Here is a 25,996-nt window from a genome sequence, read left to right as displayed (position 1 = left end):
CTTGATTTCACTGCTGTATTCCATAGAGCGGGCCTTCGGGTCGTTGATGAGTGGCTGAGGGTGCTAAAGAATTACTGAGAAGAGGGACCCCCAGGAACTTGGGGAAGGCAAGCCTGAGGAGAGGGAGTAGGAGTTGGGTAGGTCGGGACTCAGAGGAGGGAAGTGCTGGGGGGCTTTGCCCTGGTGAAAGCATCCTGGCCAAAATGTCTAGCGCTGCCCAGGCTTGAAGATCAAAAGCTGAACTTTGAAAGAGCAGCAGAGCCGATCTGATTCAGGGTAAGACGCTGGTTATATATGCACCAGATTGGAAATGTGTCAGTTTTCACTGACTATCCAAGAATAATTCAGATATCAGGAGAAAGTCTGGCAGACAAGATTTGGTGTGACTAGGAGCTAAGAACATTGATTGAGCCATCGATCCGTCATCCATTCATCCATCCATCCATCATCCATCCATCCTTCTACCCTTCCATCCATCATCCATCCATCATCCATCCATCCTTCTACCCTTCCATCCATCATCCATCCATCCTTCTACCCTTCCATCCATCATCCATCCATCATCCATCCATCCTTCTACCCTTCCATCCATCCATCCATCCATCATCCATCCATCCTTCTACCCTTCCATCCATCATCCATCCATCCATCCATCCATTCACTAACCATCCATCCATCCACTAACCATGCATCCATCATCCACACATTCTTCTATCCTTCCATCCATCCATCCATCCACCTACTAACCATATATCCATCATTCATTCATCCATTCTTCCATCCATCCATCCATCTACTAACCATCCATCCTTCTACTAACCATCCAACCATCTACTAACCATCCATGGATACTAACCATTATCCATCCATTCTTCTATCCTTCCATCCATCCATCCATCCACCTACTAACCATATATCCATCATTCATTCATCCATTCTTCCATCCATCCATCCATCCATTCACTAACCATCCATCCATCCACTAACCATGCATCCATCATCCACACATTCTTCTATCCTTCCATCCATCCATCCATCCACCTACTAACCATATATCCATCATTCATTCATCCATTCTTCCATCCATCCATCCATCCACCTACTAACCATATATCCATCATTCATTCATCCATTCTTCCATCCATCCATCCATCCATCTACTAACCATCCATCCTTCTACTAACCATCCATCCATCTACTAACCATCCATGGATACTAACCATTATCCATCCATTCTCTATCCTTCCATCCATCCATCCATCCATCCACCTACTAACCATATATCCATCATTCATTCATCCATTCTTCCATCCATCCATCCATCTATCTACTAACCATCCATGGATACTAACCATCCATCCATCCACCCATCTCCCCGTTGACCTGTCCAGAGGTGACCCGGGAGGGAAATCAGGCTCCATCTCTTCAAATGGCCATCATCATATTCCAGGAGCTAGCTCCTTCCTGAAGTTAGGGCCACACTCTGGTGGCGTTCCCCCACATTTTCACTCTTACAATTTTAAAATCCGTTCACCTCCAAGTTTGAAAGTAATGCAGATGCAGTGCAGAGAGTTTAGCAAGTACAGATAACAAAGACATCCCTCGTGTTACAACAAATAATCAGGGCTATAGGTTCGGCGTGTATGCAGCGATGTTCTCCTACACACCAGAGAGTGTTTTGATGCAATGTGGATGGGTTTAGGCTGTGCTTTTTTCATTGACGAGGACTTGCAAACCCTTCAATGTACCTCAGTGCTTTCAAAAGTATGCCATTTCCTGGCATACATGGATCGCCTATCGCTTCTGTTGCTTGATGTGTGGGTTGTGGGACGTTTGTGCATTTCTGCTGTTCTCTTGTTGTAAATAATACTCTTACAAGCAGAGGTTGACAGGGACTGAATGGTTGCATCCCTCCAGAAATTCACGTGCGGAAGCGCTGAGCCCAGTGGGTGGGTATCAGCAGGTGGGGAACAGTGACAGGTGACAGGACAGATATGTGCGGTACTTTGGAATAACAGTAGCCCACGCCAGCTCAACAGTGCCCCTTCCCAGAACCAGAACAGAGTGTTGTTCTCCCCTCTGTCCAGCTGGGTAAATGGAGCCTGGGGTTGTGGGGTTCATGCTGAAGACCTGGGCCAGCCCGGGCAGGGCTCTGCTTCCAACTCCAAGTGCCTGGTCTCATGCTGGGCTCCCTGCTGCCTCCCTGACCCATTCCCTGGCATGCAGTAGGAATGCCACCCTGATCCCCTCCCCGGAGCCAAGCAGTACTTTGGGACCCCTTGTTTGGACAGAAAACCAATGGCAACACCAAGCAAACAAAAGAGAAGGCACATACCTAGAGCATCCAGTGCTGCTGATGAGAGCAGGACCCTGCCCAGTGCACCCCAAACCATGCATCCTGGGTGATAGAGAAACAGGGAGACGTGCCCCAAAGTGAGAGCAGGCTGTTCTCCCTGGAAACCGATTTCCCCAAAATCATTTTTCAGAAAGAGAGAGAGACAAGAAGGGGGGAACAGGTGTTGGCAGATACGGTGAGGGGTCCCCAGGGAAAGAAAGACTAGGCACAGTTTTCTTATCAGAAGACATGACATAGGGCACCTGGGGGGCTCAGTCAGTTAAGCGTCTGCCTTCGGCTCAGGTCACGATCTCAGGGTCCCGGAATCGAGTCCCACATTGGGCTCCTTGCTCAGTCGGGAGTCTGCTTCTTCCTCTCCCTCTGCCCCTTGTTGTGCTCGCAGATAAGTAAATAAAATCTTTAAAAAAAAAAAAACAAAAAACAGAAGACACGTCATTTTAGGTACCCCCCAACCATTTTGTGATCTATTGCCAATCAGCTCGACCCACCCCTGCACACTTCTTGCAGAACTTCCTAGGACATCAGCATGACAAAAATATACAAAGGCTCAGTAGTTAATGATTTTTTTTTTTTTTTAGGGGAATGAAAGAATGGAAAAACAGTCTCTACCCAGCCAATAGAATCGGAGAAAGGAAACCAGGTGTACAACTCCCCTCATTGTGTGAAGAGTCAAGATTGCCCTGGTGCACATTCCTGAGTCCCTTCGACGGGGTTTTAAACCCCTGTGAGCTCCCCAAACAGCAGACTGGCCAGAGCCAGAGTATTGATAATACTGAGCCTCACTGACCCTTGTGAGTTCCATCGCCTAGGACCTGGACTCTGACACCTTAAGATGACTTCTGCCCCGGGTCCCCCACCTCGCAAGCCCTGTCGTGATCATGCATACACCCTGAGCTTCAAACTCTCCCCGTTTTGTGGTTCAGAGAAGGCACGGCTTTGGGAAATTGCAAGTAAAACCCTTCTTTTTGCTGTTCTTTGGTTTGGTTGTTTCTTTTGACTCCAGGGTCACAAAGAGGAGACCTCAGTTTTGGGTTACAGTGGGGACAGAGTTTTCCCGAGGAGATGGAGACAGGTCCCCAGTTTCCTGCAACCCGGAAAGGCCTCTTGGAATTTCTCCCCTAGACAGGTTTTCCTTTCTGCAAACTTTTCTTTGGACAGCCGAGGTTGTCTCCCACCCTCACGCCCTCCGTGGATACGGTCTTTTCTGTTCTGCTTTGTAAGTTTACTTTTTTCTCTGTCCATTGGGTTCTTAGGGTCCCCACTGAGACCCATTTTCCAGGTCAATAGACAAAGTCCAATGGTCAACAAAGGATGCTCTGTAAAAGGTGGGAAAAGGGCCAGTCTGTAGGTTTGTGCATGTGTGCATGTGCACGTGTGTGTGTGTGTGTGTGTGTGTGTGTTACAGGGACTGTCAAAACCGCTCAGACCTCCCTCCTATCCTGAGTTCGAACCCCATAATGCACGCATAGCAAGACGCCTGCTCCAAAAGGAGCTTCCTCCCTCCTCCCTCTCTAGGTCTTGACATATGCCCTTCAAAGATCTCTTCTGCGGCACTTGGATACAACTCAGGAGGTTTCTTCAATTAATTTAATTTTTATTCTGGAGCTTAGAGCTTCTTGATGCTCTCAGAGCATCTGCAAAAGATGACGGAAATTTTCATTTTGAGCCAAGGAAGGTGGCCCTTAAAAAAAAAAAAAAAGGCCAAGTCAACTTAATGAATTAGAAAGAGAAGTAACCAAGATGCGTGTCGGTTTGAACATAAATTAAAAAAAAAAAAAAGTGAAAGCCTAGCTTTTAGTGCAAGTGACAATGCATATTTATGATAGCTGATGATGAGGACCTAGCCCCTCCAGGATAAAAGGCGAGACCAGGCTGCAGAATGTGCCGGAACGTTTAGGGTGGTGTGGACAGCACAATTTCAGCCATGGTACAGCCCAAGGGACCAAGGTTAAAGATTGTCCAGGTTTAGGTTTTATTTTGAAGGGGTGACAGGCCTGAACGGGAAGGTTCCCTGGACGAGGGAGGGGTCTTTGCATTTCGACTTTGGCTCAAAGCACCTGTGGTTTCTTTCAGGGTGCTGACCTACCTCAAAGTGCCAAAATGGCTGCAGCAGCTCCAGCATCCCTTTGCTGCCCAAGAAGAGCCTCCCGTGTGCCCAGGCCCAGGGTCCACACGCTGCACTGGCGGGTAGAAAACAGGACACCTCCAAGCCTCCAGCTGTGTGTGGTCAGACGGATGCCTTTTTAAGTTAAGTGTCCCTGCACTTGCCCCAGGCGGACCCCGGGGGGTGCAGTCTAGTGCGTCTGACCTGCGCTGTGTCTGTCTGAGCCAGGTAGGTGGCCCTAAGGTGACCGGATGCCCGGGGAGGAGGGGCCCTGACTCTTGCAAGGGTGAGGAGAGCGCGCTGGGTTGGAGCTCGCCGGTATGGGGGTAGGGTGTGCAGGGTGGAATGCAGGAATCTGACTCAGGGATTTTCCCCGCTTCTGAGATGTTCTGTACCCTGAAGGAACACGGAGAGAATATTAAGCTAACATTTCAATAATAAAGAAAAATACTGATAGTCTGGGACAGGGACCAGCCCCAAGACTGGGGTTTGGACCCTGGCCAGAGACCCACCAGGGCGCCAGCCGCCTCCCAAGGGGAACGGGAGGGGTTTCCTGCTTCCCCCCTTCTGCGTGCCCACCCCCCAGCTTGCGGTGGGGAGAGGCTTCGGGGAGGCTCCTCCCGGGGAGGTCCCTGTTGAGGCTGGGGAGGAGGGGGTTGCCGTGTGCCTCCAAAGCCCCCACCCCTGTTCCAGGCCCTGTCAGTTCAGCCTGGACTTTGGGATGGGACTGGGGGCTGCCCCCCCCCCCGCCCCCGGCCAGGGAACCGCGGTTCCAGGGAAAAAGAGCATTTCTCTTTGCCCCCCTTGGAGGTGGCACGCGGTCCCCGTTAGGAGTTAGGAGCACGGAGGGGGTTTACAACGGAGGTTTCGCCCCCAAGAACGCGGATCCCGTTAGGGGCTGTAGACACAAGGAGGGGCCCCCACCTTCTGAACAGGGAGGGGATCACTTGCTCCCTTCGGGGCCGCCTGGGGTCGTTAGGGGCGGGTAGGGGGCCCTCACTTCCCGAATGGGGAGGGGGTCACCCCCGCTCTGAGTAACCAGGTCTCCCCCGCTTGTCCACTCCCCTGCGCGGGGCCCCGCGCCCGGGGTGTCCTGGGCTGCGGGCGGGGCGCGCGGAGGCCAGGGCGGGGCCACAGGGCGCCCCCCCACCTCTCCCTCCGCCGGCCCCGCCCCGTGGGCACTGCAGCCGCGGCCGCCGCCAGCGCGCCCCACGACCGGAACAGTTCCTGCGCGGCGCGGGGCGCACCATGGCTCGCCGGGCCGCCCTCACGCTGCTGCTGGTCGGCCTGCTCAGCACCCTGGTGCCCGCCTGGGGTGAGCGATTTGGGAGACCTCGGGGCGGGGGGGGAGGGGGAGCTGGCGGAGTGCCCCGGGGGCGCCGGCCGGCCTGGGGACCCGCATCCGGACGCGCGCGCCGGGACCCCAGGGAAGGCCGCGGGGGCGCCCTGCCGGAGGCGGGCCTAGGGGAACGCAGCGGGGACCCCGGGCCCTCCTCCCCGCCCGGGCGGAACGCGCCGTGCCAGCGGGTAGCCAACGCCCCAAGGAGGCGGCCTCAGGGCCCTCCAACTTTTTTCCTGGGCGGGTTTGGACTTACTCCAGAGGCGAAATGCAGCGTGTGTTTTCAAACTCACAAACTCCGGTAGTTGGAGGCACTTGGCTGGGAGCCGGTGGCGCTTAGGTGCCCCCGGCCCGCGTGTGCGCCCCTGTGCACCCCTGCAGCGGCCCCGGGTCCCCCCCGGCGCACCCCGGGCCCCCGGCTTTGTTTGTGCGCGGGGAGCCACGCCCTGCGTTCGGGCCTAAATTTGGACGCGGCTGTGCAGCCTGCAACCCCGCGGAGCGGGGGATGGGGGTAGTTTAGAACAACTTGGCGCGCTGGACGCGTTCGGAAACACTGTGTGCCCAAGCCTCCTCGGGGACTGGGGCGCTCGCTGCGCGCGCGGTGGAAGGAAACGTGTTCTCTGCAGACTGCCGGGTGTGCTCCAGGGGAGACTTCAGAAAACACAGAACAAGTGTCAGGACAAGGGGAGGCCCGGGGACCTCCTCTCCCTACCCCCCCCCCCCCCCCACTTTACGCCCAGGCGGCCCAGGCCTGTTTCTGGCAGTTGCCTGTTTTCCTGTCGCTCTCCTTTTAAAGGGGAAGTTGCCATGCTCTTTCTGTCTCTGTCCTTTGAAAAGGAAAGCTCGGATTTTTCCTGGGCGTAGCATTTTGAAAGCTTTCCCCCACCTAACGGTTATTTCCTTGTGTCGCAGCCCCCCCCCCCGGGGGACGGTGGCCAGACTGTTAAGTGGACAGCCGGGCGCACGGCAGAGTAGTTTCAGGACCCGTCTGCTCCGAGGTGGACACGTTTTGCAACCAGGAATCATGACCCAAGGCCTGCGTGGTGCTGGGAATTTCCCCCTCTGTTGGGGCACCTCCAGCTGTGTGCTGGGGCTTGACTTTTGCGTCCTTGGCACCCTGGTTGTTTGGGGGGACCATTTGTGAATTGATGTGGGCGCTTTTTAAATAAGCCCGGTGCCCTCTGGTGGCTTCAGGGGGGTTAAGCCTGGTCGGGGGGGGGGGGGGCGGTACATCTTGGAACATTTTACAGCCCGCCGGGGAGGGCCTGGCATGGCTATCCAGTTTCTCTCTTTCGTCCTGAAGAAATGTCCTTTCTTCCTTCGGCTGTGGCTGGTCCAACAGCAATGGGTTTGTTCCCCATCCCCCGCAATGGCTGTCTTTCGGCTATTGGTTCGCATGACAGCTGCTCAGAGGAGTTTTCATTGATCCCTCTGGGTGTGTGTTTCTGCACTTTGCCTTGAGCACCTCCGGTGTGCGGGGTTCCAGGGAGGGAAAGCCAGCCTCACGCCAAAACAGCAGAGAAAGGTTGGAAGGATGGAGCTTTAGTACCTGTTGATCTTTCTGAGGATGCACAACCCCCACCCCAACCCACCCACCCACACACACAAACACAGACCTCCCTACCTGATCCTTCTGGGGTTGGGGGCAGGAACCAGCTCTTCCAAAAGATACAAATGCAGGTTTTTTGTTTGTCTTCATCAGGAAAGTGCTTTCCAGATGGTGAAGGTCAGAACACACTTTCCTATAGAAATACATGTTTGGCGTAGTTTGCACAATGGCTATAAAAGCCCATTGAGCCCGGGGACAGACCTTTGTTTTTACTAGCATGGGCGGGGCGGGGGGGGGGGCGTATTTCAAAGTCCTCAGGACCCAGGGCCCCTCGGTTCCTGTCTTTCTCCGGAGATTCCCATGGAATGGTGGGAGGGATGAAGGCGACCTAAAGAGGCGGTTTCACCTTTCATGGAGCTGGGTCTTCCCCACCCCCGGGATACTTGGAAATGCCTGGGGATGGGTGTTTTTTTTTTTTGGTTTTGTCTTTTTATTTTTTTGAGGTGTGACACCTGGGGGAAAGGGTGCATGGCAGGTGGTGGGTGGAGACCAGAGACTCTGCTCAACACCCAACCATGCACAGGATGCCCCACCCCAGAGAGTCAGGCCGCCCCAAATGTCAGAATGTGGGCTTGGTTTCTCCAGTTTCCTGACGAAGGCTCTGGTCTCCGCCTCGTGGGTATGGCTTTTGCGGTCCCGCCTGTTTGCCAAGGACACTGACTGCCTGCCCTTTGGGCTCTTATAAAACTTAATTGTACTTTGTTGACCTGTGTGCGTTGGTGCTTTTTTCTGTTCTCAGTTTAGGAGGCTAATGCTTTTTTTTTTTTCTTTTTTTCATGTCGAGATAGGAAAATACTGGATTTTTGTAGATTTTTTTTCCTTCCATCTGGATGACATCTTGGCTGCCTGCTCTGACTTAGAACAGAATATGGCTAATAGAGCAGTATAACCAATTCAACATGAAGGGGTCCCAGCAGGATTTCGTGGACGGAATCTGGCCTTTTTCTCAGGGGATGGCTTCCGCCCATGGGACCCTGAGTAGCACACATGTGGGCATCATGGTGTTTCCACCTCCTGAGATTTTCCAATGCACGGTGGCTTCTTTTAAGGGGAAAACAATCCCACGTGTCTCACGACTTACAGACAGGGTAGAGCTTTAAGACGGATGTGTGTTTGGAGGCTCAAAATTACTCAGCATTCTGGGGGTGCCTGGGTGGCTCCGTCAGTGAAGCATCTCACTCGTGATCTCAAATCAGGTCTTGATTTTTGGGATCGTGAGTTGGAACCCCTCTTCTTAAAAAAGAAAATTAGTCAACATTGTGGCTCTACCTGGGATCATTCGGATGCCCAGAGACTGGAGCAGTGTTTTGTAGGATGCCCAGCCTTTGTGGGGGTCGGAGAGACACACGGGACACAAGACATGTCCATGTGTCCTCGTGTGCTTTGTTTTAACGTCTGGGCGTCTGTCCCAAGTGAATCAGCAGGGACTGCTCTGGGACATCCTTTGCTCCCTTGCCGACTCTCGTGGTGGATGACGGAGCGTGTGTTTAGGGAGGGATCTCCAAAAGTCCTTTTAGGGGCAAGGGGGATACAGTGCTTTGGGAAGTGCTTTCTCCAGACAGAGGTGCATTTTCTGAACTTCTGAGGACACACCCTTGAGGATGGGTAGAACTGCCTCCAAAGAACAATGGCATCCACACGGAACTTATAGGACCCAGGCTTGCCAACTCTTTCCTGGTGGTGGTATTTGTCGGGGAAATCTGCAAGGGGACAGGAAGGTTGTTGTGGGGGGTGGTAATTACAGGAGACAGCTCCCAACCCAGACGGCTTTTCCACAGAGGTAGAAGGGGGCAGAACGCAGGGTGAGGATGGAACACGCATGAAACCCCAATCGCGGGCGATCCGCTGGGGTGGCGGACGCTCGCAGCAAGTCCTCCTGCTTGCACGTGGCTGTGCGCAGATGCCCTGTCATATGCGAGAGCGGGTATTTAGCTACTGCAAACATTTCCATATGTTTGACAAAGACAGAGAACGTCTGAAGGGAAGGGCAGGCCTTCTCTTATGTTTCTCCTGTGTTTGCAACGGGGACTCTTCTTTTTCATTTCTATTCGCCCTGAAACCTTACAGTGCAGGGACCCACGTAACCCACAGGGCGTTTCCACCCCAGTTAGCGGCTGTCAGGATTCGGTTATGTCCGCCCCGCTGTGGGAGAGAAAGCCGTGTGGACTGTCGGCGATCTTGGTGCTGCCATGCTGCCTGGACGCCTTGGGTGGTTCCATCCAACACCAGAGGGATGCGCGTTCCCCTGTGTGCCAGTGTCTGGGACTGAGAGATGGTCACTCACCAAAGTTCTAGTTGTATTTAGGGAATTCGTAGTATCTTCCACACGCCTAGAGACACAACACTTCCCTTTCTTGAGTTTCTTGTTCTTCACTGGCGTGGTTGTTAGACCAGTTTAGGCAGATGGCACATGGGTGTGTTTCAGCTTTGTCTTGGAGTGACTCAACGTTGCCACGATCCCTCGTGTGCCCTCTCTCGCTAGCCGTGTTATTAAAAATCCCCTAAACAGGAAACCAGATACATCCTTTTTCCTGCCCCCACCCCCGAGTCGGTCGCAAGCCCGCAAACCAGTGTGTTTCTCCAACGGTAGCTTGGGATGCACCGATGGCCGAGAGTTCCATGGGCAGCCAGCAGCACTGATGACAAGAAGAAAATTCACTAGAGGCTAAAGCAGCCATGTGTCTCATTGGGAGCCCGGCGGAGTGAGCATCCGTGAGGCTTTTGTTCCGTTTCTCTGTGTCTGGGTGGCCCGGGCCAAGATATAAAACGGATATATTGCCCTGGACGGCAGGTAGAAGGCTTTCAATATACTTGCAGATCCAAAGCCCCTGCAAATCACTTTCCTTTCTCCACTTGGAAGATTTGGATAGGCCCCCTTCGTTTTGGGAGTTTTGGATAGGCCCCTTCGTTTTGGAAGATTTGGATAGGTCCCCTTCGTTTTGGAAGGTTTGGATAGGTCCCCTTCGTTTTCGGATGCATTGTATTGTATCAGGAGCTTCGCAAAGAGGAACATAGTTGCTCCAAGGGAGTGCTTTCTGAAACAACATAATAATTGTAAGTCCTTAAATGAACTGCCCTCCGGGAGAAGGGGGCTGAAGTAGCAGAGTAGCTGCATTCCGATGCTCTGGAAGGCATTACTCATCCCGACACAGCACGGCCAGAGATTTCTGGCTGCTTTTTTTCAGCGCTGCCTTTGCCACGGCCCCCGTGTGCTGGTCTGATTGCTGCGTGGCAAGCGTAAGGGATGCAGCGTGGAAGATGCATGCGTTCGCTGGGGCGCACCATGGACCAGTGTTACACATGGACAAAGTATAAATAGATGATGTTCTCTTGAGGGCAGAGGGTCTTGGAGCCGTGTCGATTTTATAAATCCTGCAAGAACCCATCTATTCCCGGTTTCCTTCTGAGGCTGTTAGCTGTGTTCTCTTAGTGGAGGGCATGGGCTCTGTGCTCAGTGCGAACGGAAACTGTGGTGTTTGCCCCAAACTCGGCACAGAGTGTACCCCAACGTACCCCAACAGGATGAAGGGAGACCGTAAGGGGAATGGTCAGCTATCTGAGGCAGACCAACACGGTGTGGCAGGAAAGGAAAGATGTGCTGGGGTTTCGCTAAGCAGGACGTGGTCGTGAACAGCTGACTCTCGCTCGGATCTGGGCTGGGTGCTGCGTAAAAGGTGAGGCCGCGGCCTCTTCCTGCCGGGAAACTTGCTTAAGGACTTGCGGCCTGGCTGGAGTGAGGTAGCACTCGAAGGGTGAGATAGAGGATTGACTGATTGATGACTGATAGGTAGATGATAAATGATAGATATAGTACACATGATGGCTGGCTGGCTGGCTGCATAGATACATAGTGACAGAAAGATAGATACCTAGATAAAAGAATGGGTAGACAAATATATGGATAGATAGACAGATGGACAGATATGATGGATGGATGGGTGGATGGATGCCTAGAATGATGTAGAGGATGGACAGACAGATAGCTGGGTGATAGATGTGTAGCTGAGATGCCCCAGGCTGCCCCAAGTGGCTCCCAGGTGGAGGTGTACATGTCTCCTTGCTCTGCAAGCAGCTGGACTCATCACAGCGAATCACAAGCATATCACCAAGTGACGAACGGGTCAGAATCCACGCATTCTGAGAAGAGGAAGCTGGAATGGAGTTGGGGAAGGGATCTGGGAGTGGGGATGGCAGAGAGGAAGATGAGCCTTAGCCTGGCACCCTGTGTGCGGCTACGGGACAGGAAGTCTCCCCGTCCACGTCTTGGGATGCCAGTGCTACCAGCCCCGAGTCTCTCTCCAGGTTAGGGTTAGGCAGGTAACAGCTTCTAAACCAGGTGTAGCTCGTTGCACCCACAGTGTCTCCGATGCTCTGTATCTGGAACTTCTCATCATTTTCTCCTCAACTTACATCTCCTCCTTCATTCCTATCTTTTGTGATATGGCCATTTGCCCAGACTCTCAGATGGAAGAGCCACCCTTCACTCCCGGCAGCTCCTTCCTCCCATATTCCATCTATTACCAAATCCTGTTCATTTCATCTTCTGGATCTTCCTTGATTCGTGCTCCTTTCTCTATTCCTGTCTTTTTTTGGGGGGGGGTGGGGGGAGACTTGTACCCCTACTCCTGACATTTTTCTCACATGAATGGAAAAACCCTTAACTGCGTTCTTCCCTGGACTTTTCAGGCACTTTTAGGAGGGCAGTGGGGACTCCTTCTCAGATTACTTCATGTTTTAATGCACAAGATAAAACATAACGTTGCAGAGGGAGCTGGTTATATTAAATCCATTATTTAGTGTTCGGGTGGAGAAGATCCCAGGCTGAGGGCTGTCCATCCTCTTGCCTGCCTCCTTCCTCTGCTGTCTGTCCTGATGCTTGAGCGATGGTTGCAATCGCACACCTGCTCAGGAGCCCTCAGTGGCCAGTGGAGGCCCAGATCCAAGGTTCTCGGGCCTGGCCCCAGAGCAGAGTCCCCTGGCAGCTTGGAGAAATCACTCTTGCCTAGGCCTACCCGTGTCATCGGATTTATGTTGGTTGGCAAGACCGGTGGCCTCGGGGCCAAAGGGCCATGGGTGCCTGGCAGCTGCAGCGAGCTCTCCAGGTGTTGCTGTGCAGACCACAGAGGGAGCTGCCTCAGTAATGTGGCTTGACAGGGAAATACAGGAGATAATCCTATATTTAATGAAACTTAACTCCACATGGAAGAGAACTCCTCTGAGTCCGATAGGGAACTTACCCAAGACCGGTCACTCAGACCTGTTCAACTCCTCATGGATTCCATGTTCTGTGCACCCGTTCATCTGTTCATCCACCCACTATCCAGCCCTCTATGTGTGCATCCATCCATCCATCCATCCACCCACCCACCATCTACCTATCCATCCAGCCACACGTACATGCACCCATGTATCTGTCCAGTCATCTGCCTGTCCATCCATCCATCCACTCATCCACCTACCCACATACCCACTCATGCGTCCATCTGTGCACTTACCCACACTCCCAGCCACTGGCTCTCATGCATGCTTTCAGCTAACATAGATTGAATTCCCAGTGGTATCTGTATTCTCTCTCTGCTGTGTGCTGGGGGTCCAGAGAAGAAATACCCCATCCTCTCTTCTCTGCCTGGAGAGTGACAAGCAAGGTATCCCTTCTGGTGCAGTGTCATGAAGGGGATCAAGGACCACTCTCCCCCAGAGGGTCAGAGAAGTCTCCTTGCATAAGTGGGAACCTCCGTGGGTAACAGCTTCTAACCAGGTCCATCTGGTTGCACCCACAGTGTCTCCGTGTGGGAACTCCGTGGGCACCGAGTTTCCAGGTGGGAACCTCCGTGGGCACCGAGTTTCCACGAAGAGACAGACCTTCATAGCAGTGGGAACCTCCGTGGGCAGGTGGGAACCTCGGGGGCACCGAGTTTCCACGAAGAGACAGACCTTCATAGCAGTGGAAGCCTGACGAAGCGGGGAGAGGGCTTTTCAGGCTGGGGGCGTGGCTTGCAGAAAGCAAACCTAGGTGTGTGAGATCGTGGGCCTGTGGGGGAAGTTGCAGGTAGGCTGTCTGGAGGGTGAGAAGAGAAGGCAGAAGCAGTGATTAATGCTGAAAGAACGTAGTTTGTTTCTAGCTGTAGAGCTCCCTGCAGGGCTATGGGATGGGTGGCCCTGGTTGCCAGGATATGGGTTTGAAACTCACCTGGAGGGTTTTGAGCCGACAGGTACATGTTCACACTTAGCTGCAAGAGAGGTAAAGAGCATGGGGAGCGCGTTGGAGGGCAGAGGTCGTTGGCAGAGCCTGGATCAGGGAATTAAAAGCCTGCAATGTTGACCACACGTTGGTGTCATGTCGGTAAGCCTTTCACACACTGGTGCCTGAATCTCAGCCCACAAAATTTCTGATTTAATTCTCCGGGAGCATGGGCTGAGCATCAGGACTTATGGACTCACCCACGGCTGGGGATCAGAAGCAATCTCTGGTGAGGAAATGCTTCAGTGTGCTCAGAAAGAATGACAGAGGGCTTCTCAGAGGAGGCAGCATTTTCTTGGGGCTTGGAGGTGTGAATAGGAGTTCTCCTGGTGTGGGCAAGGAGAGGATCCGAAGCAAAGCTCTAGGTGCCCTAAGTGTGTGGTTCCCACTCCAGGACACAATGTGCTGTCCGGGTTTGTTGCGGGGGCGGTAAGATTTAAAGTTTTGAGGAGCACACAACCACGTGTCAGACACTGCAGGAACTCCTGCGGGTACGTTGTTTGAACTGAAGTACGGCGATTCCTTCATATTCACGGGTCCCCTATTTGTGCATTCGCCCGCGTGCTATTTGGAACTCCCAGATGAACACCGCCTGTGTTCAGGGACGGGCGCAGAAGTGCAGAGTATCTGAGTCACCGTCCAGCCTCCAGGGTGTCAACAAGTGTCCTTTTCATGCTCTGTGCAGGGGCACATCTTTTGCATGTTTGTGTCCTGTGCTTGGCAATGCTGACGAATAAATAACACAGACCCAGTAAGTTCTGTTTAAGCAGAAACATGCAGAAAACAAGGTCATGCGTTGACTCTCTGGCGAACACGTGACTCAAGGCTGTGGGATCCTAACGGCATCCACCCCTAGGAGCGAAGATGGAGTATCCGTGCACTCAGCACTCCCAACAGTTTATAGAACGTAACTTCCATGACGCATGAGAATTGACTGTAATTAATAAACAGAACGGTTGAGTCTGCTTGGCGACCTTGGGCCAGTTTCCAGAGCCACAAAGGGCTCCATGAGCTGACAAAGTTTGGGACAGTCTGATGGGTCATCTGGGGCCAGCCCAGGTGGGCAGGGAGGGGACTGGTGTGAAGGGAACACAGTTGGGGAGGTGCTAGGGTTGGAGTGGGGGCTTCTAGTCTGGTTTTGGGGCTCATGCCTTGGGGAACAATGCCTTGGCTTCCCGTAGGGGAGAGACTGGATGCCCCCGGGGGCCTGGGAGCAGCCCCCTGCAGCTGGGGTTGGAGTGGGGGCTTCTAGTCTGGTTTTGGAGCTCGCCCTTTGAGGAGCAATGCTCTGGCTTCCCGTAGGGGAGAGACTGCCTGTCTCCAGGGGGCCTGGAAGGAGCCCCTGCAGCAACGGGCAGACAGCCGAGGGTCCCGGCCAGAGGGTAATAGAAAGGCAGGTGCACGGATGGCAGCCTGGTCTATCAGGAATGCGTTGGCACAGGGACCCCAGGGGACCGTGATGGTCCCCAACACCCTGCCCACGGCCTTACCAGATTCCCAGGGTTTGTGCACAACTTGACATACCTACCAGGGCTGTCCCCAGAGTGACGGTGAGAAAGACCTCTCCCCTCCTCCTCCACCACGTAGTAAACTTAGCATGAAAGGACCCGGCCCATCCCAGCCCCGAAGCGCCTTCGTCCCGGGGAGGATGAACCGGACCAGCTGCTTTTCACCTGCAGGCACACGCGGAATCTGGGCCAGGTCGACAACCCGCGTGGGATTGAAGTATGGAACAGAGTTGACGTGAGCCGTCAGGGTGTCATGACGCCCAAAACCGCCGTGGCCCTGAGCTTGGCTCCTCTGTGTAGCCAAGAATGCGCCCCCGGGGCTGGGCGACCGCCGTGCCGTGTGTTTACCCACACGTGCGTGCAGCTCTCCAGCTTGGCTCCACCTTGGTCTTCCTAGCCCGTCTGTCGCTGAGCCGCCGAGTGCATTTTTGTGCACAGCCTGTTCATCCGTTGTCATGATGTCGGGTGTCTTTGGGGAGCTGGACCTGGGGCCAGCACACTCCCAAAGCCTTGAGGACTCAAAAAAACCCGAGGAATGCAGGGGCGCCTGGGTGGCAAAGCCGGTTTAGCATCAGACTCCTGGTTTCGGCTCAGGTTGTGATCTCAGGGTCGTGGCATCGAGTCCCGCGTCTGCTTGAGATTCTCTCTCCCTCTCCCTCTGCCCCTCCTGCTCGTGCTCTCTCTCTCTGTCTCTAAAATCGATAAATCTCGAAATCTGTAAGGGAGAACGTTCAATGAAGTGTCTGCAAAGAGCACAGAGGTATTTCTGAAGCGAGTCACCCCGGAGGTCTTGCCGACGTTTGATGTCCCGTTACTCCTACGAAAAAATATCTGGAAATGTGAGCAGTCCACTCACTGCCTCCTCGGTATTTCTCCTCTCGTCTTTCCCTAATTTATTTTATTTATGTGTGTATTTGTCTCCACGACTTACAGACCCTGTGAACAAATTATAAGATTTGCACTTTGTATAATTTATTGGGAATGCGTGTCGTTGTTGGTTTTTATTCTCATTGTATTTCTGTAATTGTATTCTATTCATATGTTTATATGGCTTATAAGCTCTGTATAAATTATAATGTGTAAGTATGTTTAACGAACGTCTGTACTTTATTACAAATAATCATATTTTCGTCCTGTGACTTATTTCTGTCTCGTTTATAGGGTCTATAAGTTTATATGTGTATAAATTATACATTTCATAATTTGTAATTTCTATAATCTCTTATAATTACATTTCATTTCTATTCTGATTTTACTTCTATAACTTGTTCTGTTTTATCATGTATGTATTTTTATAATTTAAAAGTTCTGTGTATAATTATAAGCTACATAATTTACAGTTTCTATAATTCATCATCAATATATGTTGTTCCTATTGCAATTTTATTTCTATAAATTACTTCTACTTTTAATATAATTTATCTATAGATTTTATAAAGTCTGTGTATAAGTTATATAATTTGCAATTTTTATCATTTATTATTATAACATTATATAACTATTATATAACATTATTGTATATGTAATTTATTCTAAATTTACATTATTTATTCTGTATTCTATATATGTAAATATATATTATTTATTCCAAATCCATGCCTATAATTCATTCCATATTCTATGTACAATTTTATATTCTATATATTTAAATATATAGAATTTATTCTAAGTATTTGCCTATAATTTATTCCATAGTCTACATAGAATTCTATATTCTGTATATATGTAAATGTGTATAATTCATTCTAAATATTTATCTATAACTTATTCCATATTCTCTATAGAATTTTATATTCTTTATCTGTAAATATATGTTATTTTAAATATATATCTATAATTTATTCCATATTCTATATAGAGTTCTATATTGTATATATGTAAATATACACAATTTATTCTGGATTTACATCTATAAATTATTTCTACTATGTATTCCTATAATTTATAAGTTCCCTGTATGAATCCTGTCACTTGTCATTTCTGTCATTTAGTATTATGCATATCCCGTCCTGTTTTATATTTCTGCAATGCTCCACCATTGTGATAGAATTTCAGAGAAACCCGATTCTGGCTGGGTTGGCGGAATGGAGACGCAGGGGAGATGGAGGTCCAGGGGGGATGGAGGTCTGGGGCGGATGGAGATCCAGGCAGGGTTGCATCTGCACTCAGGAGAAGCTGCCCACACACCCACGGGAGTTTTTAGGGACTGCACGTGGCTCATCCCGTGTTCCCACGTGACTGGCTGATACAGGGCGGGAGGGGCTGCTGGAGGCGTGGTGCCATCAGGGTGACTCATGTTTCTCTCCGTCCGGCCAGGGGCAGCCTCGCCCTGCGTGACTCACCCCTGAGTTCCCCACAACATCTGCAGCTTTGAGGGGTGCTGGAGCCCACAGCGCTGGACAGGCTGCCATGCACAGTGGTCTGCTTGTAGCGGAGACCAAGGAGCTACATGCCTTGAACGTTGGACACGGGGCCCAGGCTCCCGGTCCAGGTGGTGGCAGCCCCGTTTGGTGCTGTTGGCCCCGGGAGGCAGTGTGGGGAGGGGTCGGCATGGGAGAGTTTCTCCTGGGACACGGCAGCTCCCTGATGTGGTCGCCCGTGATGATGACACAGAATCAGCAGTGTTGGCTTCGACCTGGTAGACCAGTTGTGTAGATGAATAGACTAGATTAGGTTAGAAGTAGTTTGGGAGGGGTTATTGCTGGTCAGTGCTGCTGGCTGTTGAATCATTGCATTTCCTGAATGTTCCTGTGGGGGTTTCAGCTGGTGGTGATGTGTGTGCATCCCTTTTGCAAACATCAGCACAATCTCGGAATGTATCTGCACAATGGGCTGGGTGGGGAGAGATTCGTGTCCATGATTGAGTTATGTGGGAGCTGGCCCTTCCATGCCCCAGAATTTCTGGGCAGCTGTGTGTGGGAAGCACTCCCTTTTTTGGGGGGGGGAGTAGTCCCCTGGATTCTGTCGTCTCTGGTGAGGGTGTGGCTTTGTGACCAGGAAGCAGCGTCCCCAGGGGGCAGAGGTCAGGGAGAGCCCTGAGACACAGCATCCAGGGTGACGTGGTCTCAGCTGAAAGCTTGGGAGTCTTGTGCGGTGTCCTCAGCCCATGGCAGTGTTGCAGGGGTTCCAGCCCAGAGGTCGGGCTGGAAGCCAAGCTCTCGCTCCGGGGCTGAGTGCGTTCTCTTGGGGCACGCGGGGGGGTTGGGGAGGAGGCTGCAAAGTGGGTATTCTTCCTATGCCCATCCACTGTCGGACTTGCCCTTGAGTGAACTTGGGGTCCTGGGGGCAGTGGGGCTCTGGGGTTGGTTTTAGTGACTGGATGGGAACCTTGGCCGTGGTCTGAAGCAGAGAGCCCTGGACGAGATCCCCAGCAGACAGGGCAGCCTGGGGGTGTCGGGGGCTGCAGGGTGTTTGGAGAGCCTGCCCCCGTCCCTGCTTGGTCTGCTCCTACTAGGTTTGTGTGGGGACCATGTGGGGGTCAATGGAAGGGGCGTGTAGGGGACCCATGACCTCCTCACAGCAGTAGAAAGGAAGGCGGGGCAGGAGAGGAATGGTCTTAGGGAGAGTGAGGTCCTGGTCAGTGGTTCTGGTGCACACACACACACGCCCATGTGCACACAGACACGCCCACGTGCACACAGACACACGCCCACGTGCACACAGACACCTGCTAACATGCAGTGCACACGCATACACACACATACGTGAGTCAGTACAGAGTCTTCTCTTTTGTTTGGTTTCCTGCGGGTTCTATCCATCACCGTCTCTCATCAGGCAGAAATCTCAGGAATTGGGAGCGTCACACGGGAAAGTCACTATTTACGTTCACGTGTGTCGCTGTTGGTTTTTGAGCATCCCAAAGAGCCCTGTCTGCTTCTCCTTTCTAAGTGTCCCCCTTTCCTCCCGAGCATGGCATCATCCCCTCTTGGAATCCATCTGTGTCAGGCCATGTGCCCTTGGAGCTAGAAGTCCTCCCCAGGGCGAGGGAAGGCGGATGTCTGACTAAGCCTCGGCATGGTGATTTCAGGTGAAGTGTGTGCGGGGGGAGTGGACAGGTGTGGATTTCTGTGTAAATACACATGACCGCAGATGTGTATACGCATGCGTGTTAATGCACATGCTCAGTGGGGTCTTCGGCGTTGGTGAAATCCCCACCTGCTGCCTCAGGGAAACCTGCCGTGTGCAGAAGGAGGTATAATTGCATTTGTTGGGTCTGGACCACGTGGGTGTAGACACCGTCACTCCAGGGTCTGAGATGGTGAGTATGGCCCCACTGTGGTGCTATTGGGGGTCCCGTGTATGTTGTGCCCGAGACCACCTGCTTCTGTCGGCATGTTCCTAGTACACACGTAGAAACACACACGCGCACCCGTGCACACAGAGACCAATATACACACCCGAAGTAGACAGATACATACACGTAGTCATATACACAGACCGCAGACAACCTACAAAATATGCACACACACAAGCAGCACACACACACACACGTGCCCACATGCAAACCACGCACACATGTCCACATCCACACACACAAACCACACCCACACACACCTACATATATGGACACACGCACGTGCATGCCCCACGCACACGCGAGAAAGGACACAATAATAGAACGCCGCCTGTCTGAGGCGTCCCGTACAACTGAGCACATGCCCACATGGAGGCGGCTCTCACGCATGTTTGGAGAGCGTTAAACACCCGGCACTTCCTGAGGTGGTGCAGACGTTCCCCTCAGCTGCTGGACCCTCCAGTCACTGTCCGACCTGCGCTCAGTCCCCTCACAGCTGCCCAGACAGTCCACGCGGGCTTCTCCAAAATGTCCTTATGCTGCCTTTTCTGCAGCCCATCCGAAGTGGGCACTAGGCAACAGCACGGAAATGCTTTCAATAAAAACACTCGGGACCGGGGAGAAAAACAAGGAAAAGCTCCGCAGATTCCCCATTCTCTGCGATCCCAAGAGGTCAAAAAACAATTTCTGTGTTTTCTGGGGTTGTCTAGTGATTCTGCGAGCGATGCAGGTTGGCTGTGTAGTCAGAGAAGTTGGGCATAAAAGGGGATTTTTTTTCTGTCCGTCTGTGTTTTCCGTCACATACGGGAAATTATTAGTCATTTTTGCAGAGGGTCTGCTATTCATAAATGATGCACGGGCAAAATTACCGTGTTTTCCTACTGCTGTAACAGCTACTAAATTTTAAGATCACCAGCCGTTTCGAACGTAAACTATCATCTAACGTTTCGGCGTAAACGTGAGCGTGGTGAAGAGATGAGAAGTTCCGCCTCCGTTATACGTTTTAAAGAGTGGCTAACTGTTGCAAACATCACGCAATCCAGAAAAATTTCAGGACCCCCCCCCCTTTCTTTTGTACTGTCTTCTTAATTTTTATGTTTTTATTTCCCCGATTTCTAACCAGATTCTTTGTCCTCATAGGCCAAGATTTCGATTTGTCGGATGCCCTCGGTGGTGAGTCCTCTTGAAATTTAATATCTATAAGGTGACAGATGTAATAGTAAAATTTTGACTTAAAACGGACAATGAGTGTTTTGTCTGAACACGGTAAGTATATCGAAGCATGTACCGGGGTAAAGGGACTCACGCAGGAGGAGGAAAAGCCAGACGCTCTGGGTAGGGGAAGTAAACTCTCCCAGTGGGAGGACCCCCATGCTCTTGGTCTCAGCACATGCCGTGGCCAACACCAGCCTGTGCACCTGTCCGTGGCGGTCCTGGTGGGCTCAGAATTCACGCTCTGACCCCCGGCTGCTGCCTGAGCTATCAGGGGGAGGGGTGCTTTGGACATTTTCTGACTTTTTTTAAAGCTCATGGAGCATCGTCGAGACTTGGCACAGTTTTCTACCTTCAGGTCTTGCTGATTCAGTGTCTCTTCTCTGTAGAGGACGACAAGAAGCCCACGGCAACCCCCAAGAGACCCAGCTCTGGTAAGAAGCAAACAGGCCGATGCCTACAGGAGAGATCCCCACCACGCGCGCCCTCCCGCTCACCCCAAGAGCTGGTCGAGATAGAGACGAGTGGTTTCGGGGGCTCTGGACGCAGACTGGTTCCTACTGGAACGATGTTGCCAACGTTGGCTGCAGGGTGCCATGTTTTTTGGGCAAGACCGGGGGCTGATGTGTCTCGGGGATGCTTTCGGGTTGCTTGGACAGCGCGTCTGGATGCTTTTGCTCTGCTTTTGGATGTGCGTTGCCTAGGAGAAGCAATTTTGGGGGCTGAGATGCCCGTAGAACCCGTGAGTGAACCCAGTCTCCAGCCGCTAGGACACACCCTCCCGTTCTTGGTGGGGGTTCCTTTCAAAGGAAAGTCGGGAATCGGGAACAAGGGTCTGATCCGTTGCTCCTGAGCCACCCAGGCAAAAACTGATGCCAAAATCATGGAGGTCTTACCACTGTTGACTCTTTTTTTAATTTGTTTTTAATTGACTAGGTTTGTTTGAGAACAGGGCACTGCAGCCAGAACGTCCCGTCAGGAGTGAACACATAGCACCTGCTGTGTTCAGATCCACGTCCCTGCGCACCACAGACGTGCAGAGGATGCTGGATAAGAGATTATTGAAAACCTGAATTTTCACGGTAGTTCGGTGCCTTGCGTTGGGCAGATCCGCCAACATCCCTAGACGTAGCTGGAACTTGGAAAGGGTTCATAAAACCAAGGCAACCCGTGATGCCACCAGGAAGGGTCCCGTCATTGCGTTGAGGGAACCCCAGTGTTGGTGCATGCCCGCGCAAATCCCGTGCCTCGTATCTGCACCCACCGCGTTGTGTCTGCCTTACAGAGGGCGCTGGCCACGCGGGAGGGGTGGTTTCGGACGGGAGGGGATTCTCGGCGGGCAGAGTTGGAATCCCAGCTTGGCCCGCGTGGCGCCATTGATTGGTACGTTCCATTTTGTGGGTTTTGTTTTGTGTCTTGCTCCTTTCCTCTGAGAGGTGAGGAATTTGGCTCTTCTGTTCAGACCTGGTCAGACTGGTATTTGCAGACGTGTTTGGGGAGGTGGAGACGCAGGGATTCCTCCGTGTGTTTAGGGAGCTGAATTCCTTCCTGGATCCTCGGTATTAATGGCCTGTTTCCCTTGCAGACGATGATGGGTTCAGTCTGGAAGATGCCATCGGTGGGGGAGGAAAGAGTGAGTACCTTCGGGAATTCTCCTGGGTGGCTGACTTGCTTAGGATCACCAAATTATCATCGTTCCCAAGAGTCTTGTCCCTCTCAAGTCAGAACTAGCTGTTACCACAGACAGAGAGAGAATGGCGTATTGCTATTGGCCCTTGTTGGGTTTCTAGTTTTCACCCGTGTGCTTTTGCTTCTATTTTAAAAAACGGGCGAGCATCGTTTGGAATGGCATAAGGTTGATGTGAGCACCCTTACCCCGGGCGTGTGACCGGTGCACTCATTCACCAGGAGCCCCACCCTCGCTGGGATGGTTTGTTGCCGCCATATTGAAATTCTCAATGTGGTTTGAACGAGGGGCCCTGCATTTTCATGTCGCACTGGGTCCCACGAATTCTGTTAGCTGGTCCAGGCACCTGCTTTAGTTTCTAACGGAAATTTACGGAACTATTGGAACTGTTCAGTTCTCTTCAAGGTAAGTAGGGCAGCTGGATGATGATGGAAAGAAATGGGCAGGTGGCTGTGTTTGCGGGTCCCCACCATGAGAAAGGATACACTCCACTTTCCAGCTGTTTGGAAAACCATCTGTAGGCAAAGTGATGTGTTTTGTTTTTTTGGTTTTGGGGTTTTTTTTGCTGACTGCTCACAAACGCAACACTTATGTTTTACCAGCAGACGACCCAGTGCCACCTAAACCACCCAAACCGAAGCCTCATCCGAACCCCAACCAGCCTGGATCTTCTGGTAAGACCCCCGTCCCCTGCAGGGGTGCTGTGGGTTTCTCAGAGAGCGGTGGTCTCCCTGTCGGCCGAGAACAGGTCATTTCAGATTAGCGTGGGCTTCCTGGGGTCTCTTTAGTGCAAGGTCATTCCGGTTTTCCAGGAGTGGGAAATGAGTTTTCGAAACGATATTTTCGGTTTGGATTTGACTTTTGGTTGGCTGGGGTTGACTTCCAAGGTTTTGTGGACCTTTCAAAAACGCAATGGAAGATTTCACTTATTTTTTTTAATTACGTTTTTTTTTTTGATGGGGAGAGAGAGAATGCGAGAAGGGGGTGGGGCAGAGGGAGAGGGAGAATCCCAAGCACACTCCGTGCTGAGCTCAGAGTCCAACATGGGGCTCCATCCTATGACCCCCAGATCGTGACCTGAGCTGAAATCAAGAGATGCCCAACCGACTGAGCCACGCAGGCGCCCCTAAATGTATAGAATGGATTTGGACAAAAGTATCAGCTTTTGGTTTCCTGCTGGAGAAGCTATTGGATTTTCAGCCTTTTTCCTTTTTCTGACACATTCCAGTATATTTAGAATAATCCGACTAGCACCTGTTTTCTGAATTGGACGACTGTGTGAAGACTTCAGATTCTGAGTGGGTTTCTTGCTTCAGATTTGTTTAATTTTTAACACATAAAAACATAAATAGTCTCCATATTGTGCCACCGTCAACATTTTGGCGGTTGCCTTCCCTAGTGCTTTAGACGTGAATTTAAATGAATAGAATTCTAAGACCCGATGTCAGTCTTCTGTTCATACTCTTCCTTACCTCATGTTGTGCTTATTAATATTTCATAAGCATTTTTTTTCATTCCGTTTGGTTGTTTTTATTGTGTGCCTTTTCATGGCACCCATTCCGTTGCAACATCCTTAACGTCGAAAGTGCTGTGTCTTCTGATGCTGGAGAAATATGATTCAGAAAGCAAACTGAGGACGCCTTCATACCTTTCTTTTCTTATTCCTTAAAAGAGATGGTGGGATTCAAACTGTTTAGGTCCGTGTGTGCTGTGGTTTTCGACATTTTTTTTTTTTTAAAGATTTTATTTATTTATTCGACAGAGAGAGAGACAGACAGCGAGAGAGGGAACACAAGCAGGGGGAGTGGAAGAGGAAGAGGCAGGCTTCCCGCGGAGCGGGGAGCCCGATGCGGGGCTCGATCCCAGGATCCTGGGATCATGACCAGAGCCGAAGGCAGGCGATTAACGACTGAGCCACCCAGGCGCCCCTGACATTTTTTTTAATTGCTGTCAAAATTATACCAGTGCATCCCAGTCCAGCTGTTGGTGCAAATGTGCATGTCTCCTGCACACCGTTCCTGAGACTGGTTGTTATCACCTGGAAAAGTTTGCCGGATGTATCCTATGCAAGGTTACACAGCCCTTGGTCCTAATTTCACGTCTTTATTTAGGAAATTAAAGGAGATAAATTTGGAGTGTCAGTTGGCCACGTACAGTTTCTCTTGTGTGCGTTGCTTGCTTGTGTCTCTGGTTGTGGGTTACGTTCGAGGGTAACTGGTATGTCCTTCCTGATCGAGAAACCCATTTCATCCACTTACGGATACTCTTTTCAGCCATTTATTATGAAAACATTTCCCCCCTTATTTTAGCCTTTGGGTATTTTTCCCAGTGCTTTTTTGGCAAGTGAGTCTTTAAATCTGTGTGCATATGGGTATGTGTTTCTCCCCGTGGGGTCTTTGATGTTTGAATGGCTTCCCTGCGTTTTTGCAGCTCTCTGTTTTTTTCCTTTTAATTTAACACTCACTTAGTCATTGTCTCTCATCCCTCTTGGGAGAAAGAAAACCGTCCTTTTATTGTCATTTGAAAGGTTTCCAACGAGAAATCGATTTGAAGAGTGCCGACCATTTGCAAAATTGAGCTTTTTGCTTTGCGTTCAGTTTTCTGTCCTTTTTTCTTGTTGTTCCTATAAACGTTATTTCTAAATTGCTTTTCCCTATTAATGTTTGTTTCTGTGAATACATTTTATGCCCATTATTTTTCTGCTTATTTCTGTGATACAGAAAGGAATTTTGTACATCTTTCCTCACTGGCCACTTAATGATGAATCCTTATTACCTGTTAATAATTTTGCCTTCATTGTTTAGCTTTTATGAAAAGACTATCACAGTATTAGCAAATGATTTTTAAATCAAATGTGTATATATTTTTATGTTTCTAGTTTCTCTTTCCAGTTTTATTGTATTTGAATCATTTTGCCTTGGCTAGAAAACCCATATTAAATTTCATCAAGTGCATGTGCTTATCAATGCATATGAGCATTTAGTTTTCTTTTAACCTGTGAATATGACAAGGTATATTGAAGGATGTCTTTCTACACATTACGTCCTTGACTTCCTGGAATAAACCGTACTTGGTCATGATAGGTTTTGTTAAACTGATGGGTTAAATCTGACATGTATTAGGTAGCGAAGGCTGCATAACAAACTATGCCCAAACCCAGTGTGGTTTAAAATTTTTTTAATTGTTATGTCTCGGGGTGCCTGGATGGCTTAGTCAGTTGAGCATCTGACTTTTGGTTTTGGCTCAGGTTGTGATCCCCAGGGTCATGAGATCGAGCCTCACATCTGGCTGGCACTCAACATAGAGTCTGCCTGAGACTTCCCCCTCTGCAACACCCCCCCGTTCTTTCAATCTCTAAAACACATAAATAAAATCTTTGAAAAATGGGTTATGTGTCACGAGTCTGCACCAGGCTTGGCCGATCTCTGCATGGCTGTCACGTCTGTGGTCAGCTGGTGGGTCTTCTGGTGTTGGCTTGTCTGGGAGACCTCAGCTGGGATGACTGAGGTTTCCCTTATGTGTCTCCCACACCCTGCCACTAGGTTTTATGAACCCCTCTCAAGCGGCAAGAGCATCAACCCCTATTTTAAAATATTGACCCGGCTCCCATTTTGCCAACTTACCATTGCCCAAAGTAAGTCATGTG

At 51.0% G+C, this 25,996-nt stretch overlaps 1 protein-coding gene and 1 long non-coding RNA gene across 5 annotated transcripts in view; one reads left to right on the top strand and one right to left on the bottom strand.

The window, feature by feature from the left end:
• The window catches only part of LOC114218114 (uncharacterized), a 12,637-nt gene extending 6,455 nt beyond the window's left edge, over nucleotides 1-6,182 (bottom strand). Inside the window, exons 1-5 of one of the 2 annotated variants that reach the window (XR_015769497.1) lie at nucleotides 6,056-6,182; nucleotides 4,665-4,856; nucleotides 4,443-4,573; nucleotides 2,599-2,753; nucleotides 2,336-2,398 (exon numbers count right to left, since the gene is read on the bottom strand). This is a non-coding gene — a long non-coding RNA (uncharacterized LOC114218114). Of the gene's footprint in view, nucleotides 1-2,335; nucleotides 2,399-2,598; nucleotides 2,754-4,442; nucleotides 4,574-4,664; nucleotides 4,857-6,055 lie in introns of those variants that run through there. The other variant, XR_015769496.1, reaches the window with a different exon arrangement.
• Nucleotides 5,642-25,996, top strand: part of CD99 (CD99 molecule (Xg blood group)) — a 32,179-nt gene continuing 11,824 nt past the window's right edge. The window contains exons 1-5 of one of the 3 annotated variants that reach the window (XM_028115086.2): nucleotides 5,642-5,775; nucleotides 20,592-20,624; nucleotides 21,053-21,097; nucleotides 22,249-22,296; nucleotides 22,956-23,024. In XM_028115086.2, the coding sequence (XP_027970887.1) occupies nucleotides 5,709-5,775; nucleotides 20,592-20,624; nucleotides 21,053-21,097; nucleotides 22,249-22,296; nucleotides 22,956-23,024 (262 nt within the window). In that variant the 5' untranslated portion in view covers nucleotides 5,642-5,708. Of the gene's footprint in view, nucleotides 5,776-20,591; nucleotides 20,625-21,052; nucleotides 21,098-22,248; nucleotides 22,297-22,952; nucleotides 23,025-25,996 lie in introns of all 3 variants that reach the window. The other 2 variants (XM_028115087.1, XM_028115084.2) reach the window with 2 other exon arrangements.

The sequence above is a fragment of the Eumetopias jubatus genome, unplaced genomic scaffold, assembly GCF_037043125.1.
Source record: "Eumetopias jubatus isolate StellerSeaLion01/CBP00866 unplaced genomic scaffold, mEumJub1_p1.0 scaffold_11, whole genome shotgun sequence".
NCBI lineage: Eukaryota > Metazoa > Chordata > Mammalia > Carnivora > Otariidae > Eumetopias > Eumetopias jubatus.
The sequence above is the reverse complement of the archived record's forward strand: the minus strand, read 5'-3'. Positions and strand labels throughout refer to the sequence as shown.